The 2,710-nt window shown below is 38.3% G+C and overlaps 1 protein-coding gene across 1 annotated transcript; it reads left to right on the forward strand.

Moving 5' to 3' along the window:
- Positions 1-1,424, forward strand: LOC128244731 (small conductance calcium-activated potassium channel protein 2-like). The gene is made up of 2 exons (XM_052962782.1): positions 1-116; positions 155-1,424. Exons 1-2 carry the CDS (start codon positions 1-3, stop codon positions 1,398-1,400), a joined length of 1,362 nt encoding a protein of 453 aa, XP_052818742.1. The 3' UTR covers positions 1,401-1,424.
- The last annotated feature ends 1,286 nt before the right edge of the window (positions 1,425-2,710 follow it).

The following is a 2,710-nucleotide window of genomic DNA, read 5'->3' on the forward strand; positions in this document are numbered from 1 at the left end:
ATGAGCGGCAGCACAGTTATTGAGGATCCGGGGATCCCATTGGTTAACAAGATCAACGGGAAGTACAACCGTTACATGGAAACGGATGATAGCATCTCGTCTCCCGACAGCAATGCGCCGGAAGCTGGCAATATGTCCGCGACCTTTGGGTCAGCAACCGCTTTGACAACATCGGCTACAAACTTGCACGTCGTAAGCAGCTGATCAACCGTCGCCGTATGATCGTTAACGTCGAGTTTGCAATGGCCATGCTTGGGATCATGTTAATGTTACTGGAGACTGAGTTCTTTATACGAGGAGTGTTCACAAAGTCCGATGCAGGTTCTATCATTTTAAAAACAGGAATATTAATTTCTACTTTCGCTCTTCTCGTTGCCATAATGTTCTACCATATCACGGGAATTCAAATACAAATGACAGACAACAGTTGGGAAGATTGGCGACTGGCAATGAATTTTCCAATGACGTATCTTAAAATTCTTACAGAGCTCGTCGTATGCTTGATTCATCCAATTCCAGGCAATACCACAGTACCGGCTTATGGCGTAGATGGTCAATATCGCATGGTGTCCCTCGATGCTATATTCTCAATCCTTATGTTAGGTCGTTTATACATTGTTGGCAAATTCACCGTCGTCCATCACCGTTTATTGACTGACACGTCTACGCAAAGTCTTGGAGCACTGAATAAAGTAAAAATCAACACGGCGTTCGTGTTCAAAGCGCTTATGTCAACCATTCCAGGAACCATGCTTATTTCTCTGATGTTGGCAATTTTGTTCATAGACAGTTGGGCGTTACGTACTTGCGAAATCTATTACCATCCCGGGTCCCCCGAGAGTAGCTATTTAAACTCAATGTGGCTCACTACTATAACATTCCTTACCATTGGCTATGGAGACATATATCCCAGCACGTATTGCGGACGGTTTGTTTCCGTTATAACTGGACTCATGGGCGTTGGAACAACGGCCTTGCTTGTTGCAGTCCTAGCGCAAAAGCTTGAACAAACACGACCAGAAAAGTATGTGCATAACTTTGTGTCACGTGTTCAGCTGGATAAAGTCAGAAAGAACGCTGCCTCTGACGTCATAAAATACGCTCTTACGCTGTGGCGAATGAAGCGGCGTGGGATTGGAACGGGCATGAAGCGCAATCGTGTGTATGGAAAACTTTTACAATCCATTTATATAATGAGAGAGGCCAAAAATGAGAAACAGTCAATCGGAGAAAGTTCGGTTGGAGTTGTTGAAATCGCTAAATCTGTAAATGATGTTTTTGAAATCGTTGAACAAATGCAAGGCGAACAGACGACATTTCAGTCTAAAGTGATAGATATGGAAGAAAAGATACGTAAAATGGACGAAAAACTGGATTTGTTGATATCGATGAACAAATGATAATGTGTTCATTAACGTAGCGGTTTGAAATGATTCAGTCAAGCCCGTTATGTCGATAAACGCGTTATGTCGAACCTTTTTTACCAGTCGCGATTGTTTTCCATCAGAAAATATTTCTAATTTTTATTTTTCAATGTCAACATTGCTGTATTTACAACTGAAACATATTTCAAGACAGGTTCCTTTACGGGTCGATAAGTATGTGGTCCAATTTCGGATATATCGAATTTTTGTTATATTCATGTATTTCTCGCGGCACCGCTGACTTCGACATAACGGATTTCGACTGTGTATGCGTTACATTATGTACATGTTCTGCCAAAGTACGTTGTTTGTTTTTATATAGTTGCGATTTTATGAAAATTGTTTTTAAGAAGTGTCATGGGGTCGGTAATAAACTTTATAAACTAGTTCTAGGATAGAGTAGTTTGCCGTGGTCAACTATTTAACTAAGGCGTAACAAAAAAATTATTTGTTTCTGGTTTTCAGGCCTACATGTTTCGGCACCCGACACTATTATTTGTATTGCCAGCACTCAAATAAACTGACGTAATTTTCAATCTCTTTTTGGGGTAGTTTCTTGCGTAAATCTTCTCAGACCGAATCGCAACTGTTATTAGTATGAAAATGATATATGACAAAACTCTACTATAATTAAGATATAACATATCCCTACCCTTTAGGGTTTGTTTGGCTTGAAATCGGAAACAAACAAAACAAGTTTTACACCTACTTTTTAAAATCTTTAAAACATATGTTTTACATGAATTTAAAACATTTACCGTTTTTTCTTGGCTTTTTTGTTATTTTTACTAAGTATATAGTTTAATGATTGGCATTTGCTGCAGTATATCGTCACATATTGTTAATACAGTTTTAGCATTTTTGTGGCCGTCAAATCGGGAATAAGCGATATACGATATTTGATGCATGTTGACCGTCATTTTGTTTAAATTATCTCACAGAAATGAAAACAAGAGTTTAACTAATAAAATCTGTTTTGGTTTTACTTTCCATTGTTCATGGAACAGTTACATGTACGTTAGAAGTGCGACATAAAAGTTATTGGAGGGATCTTGTCAACGTTGCGTATGACAAACAAAAACGTAAGATTAATAACTTCAGCTATAAATGCAGTTAAAGTCACAAATCAGCTTATAAAATCAGACCAATATAGCTCTATGTTTTGAAATCGATAATATAATTACCAGAATTTGTTAACGGAAAAGCGAGTGCTCAATATGTGCGACGTTGATGAGCCCCATATTTCACAACCATGATGGCGAATGGTATTTATTAATAGTATACTT

The sequence above is a fragment of the Mya arenaria genome, chromosome 8 (assembly GCF_026914265.1).
Source record: "Mya arenaria isolate MELC-2E11 chromosome 8, ASM2691426v1".
NCBI lineage: Eukaryota > Metazoa > Mollusca > Bivalvia > Myida > Myidae > Mya > Mya arenaria.

What these genes read in the sequence shown, in the direction of transcription:
- LOC128244731 (XM_052962782.1), top strand. Translation starts at nt 1, where the DNA reads ATGAGCGGCAGCACAGTTATTGAGGATCCGGGGATCCCATTGGTTAAC. An exon ending in TCGTCTCCCGACAGCAATGC is followed by an intron (nt 117 to 154) that starts GCCGGAAGCTGG and finishes CCTTTGGGTCAG; the next exon opens with CAACCGCTTTGACAACATCG.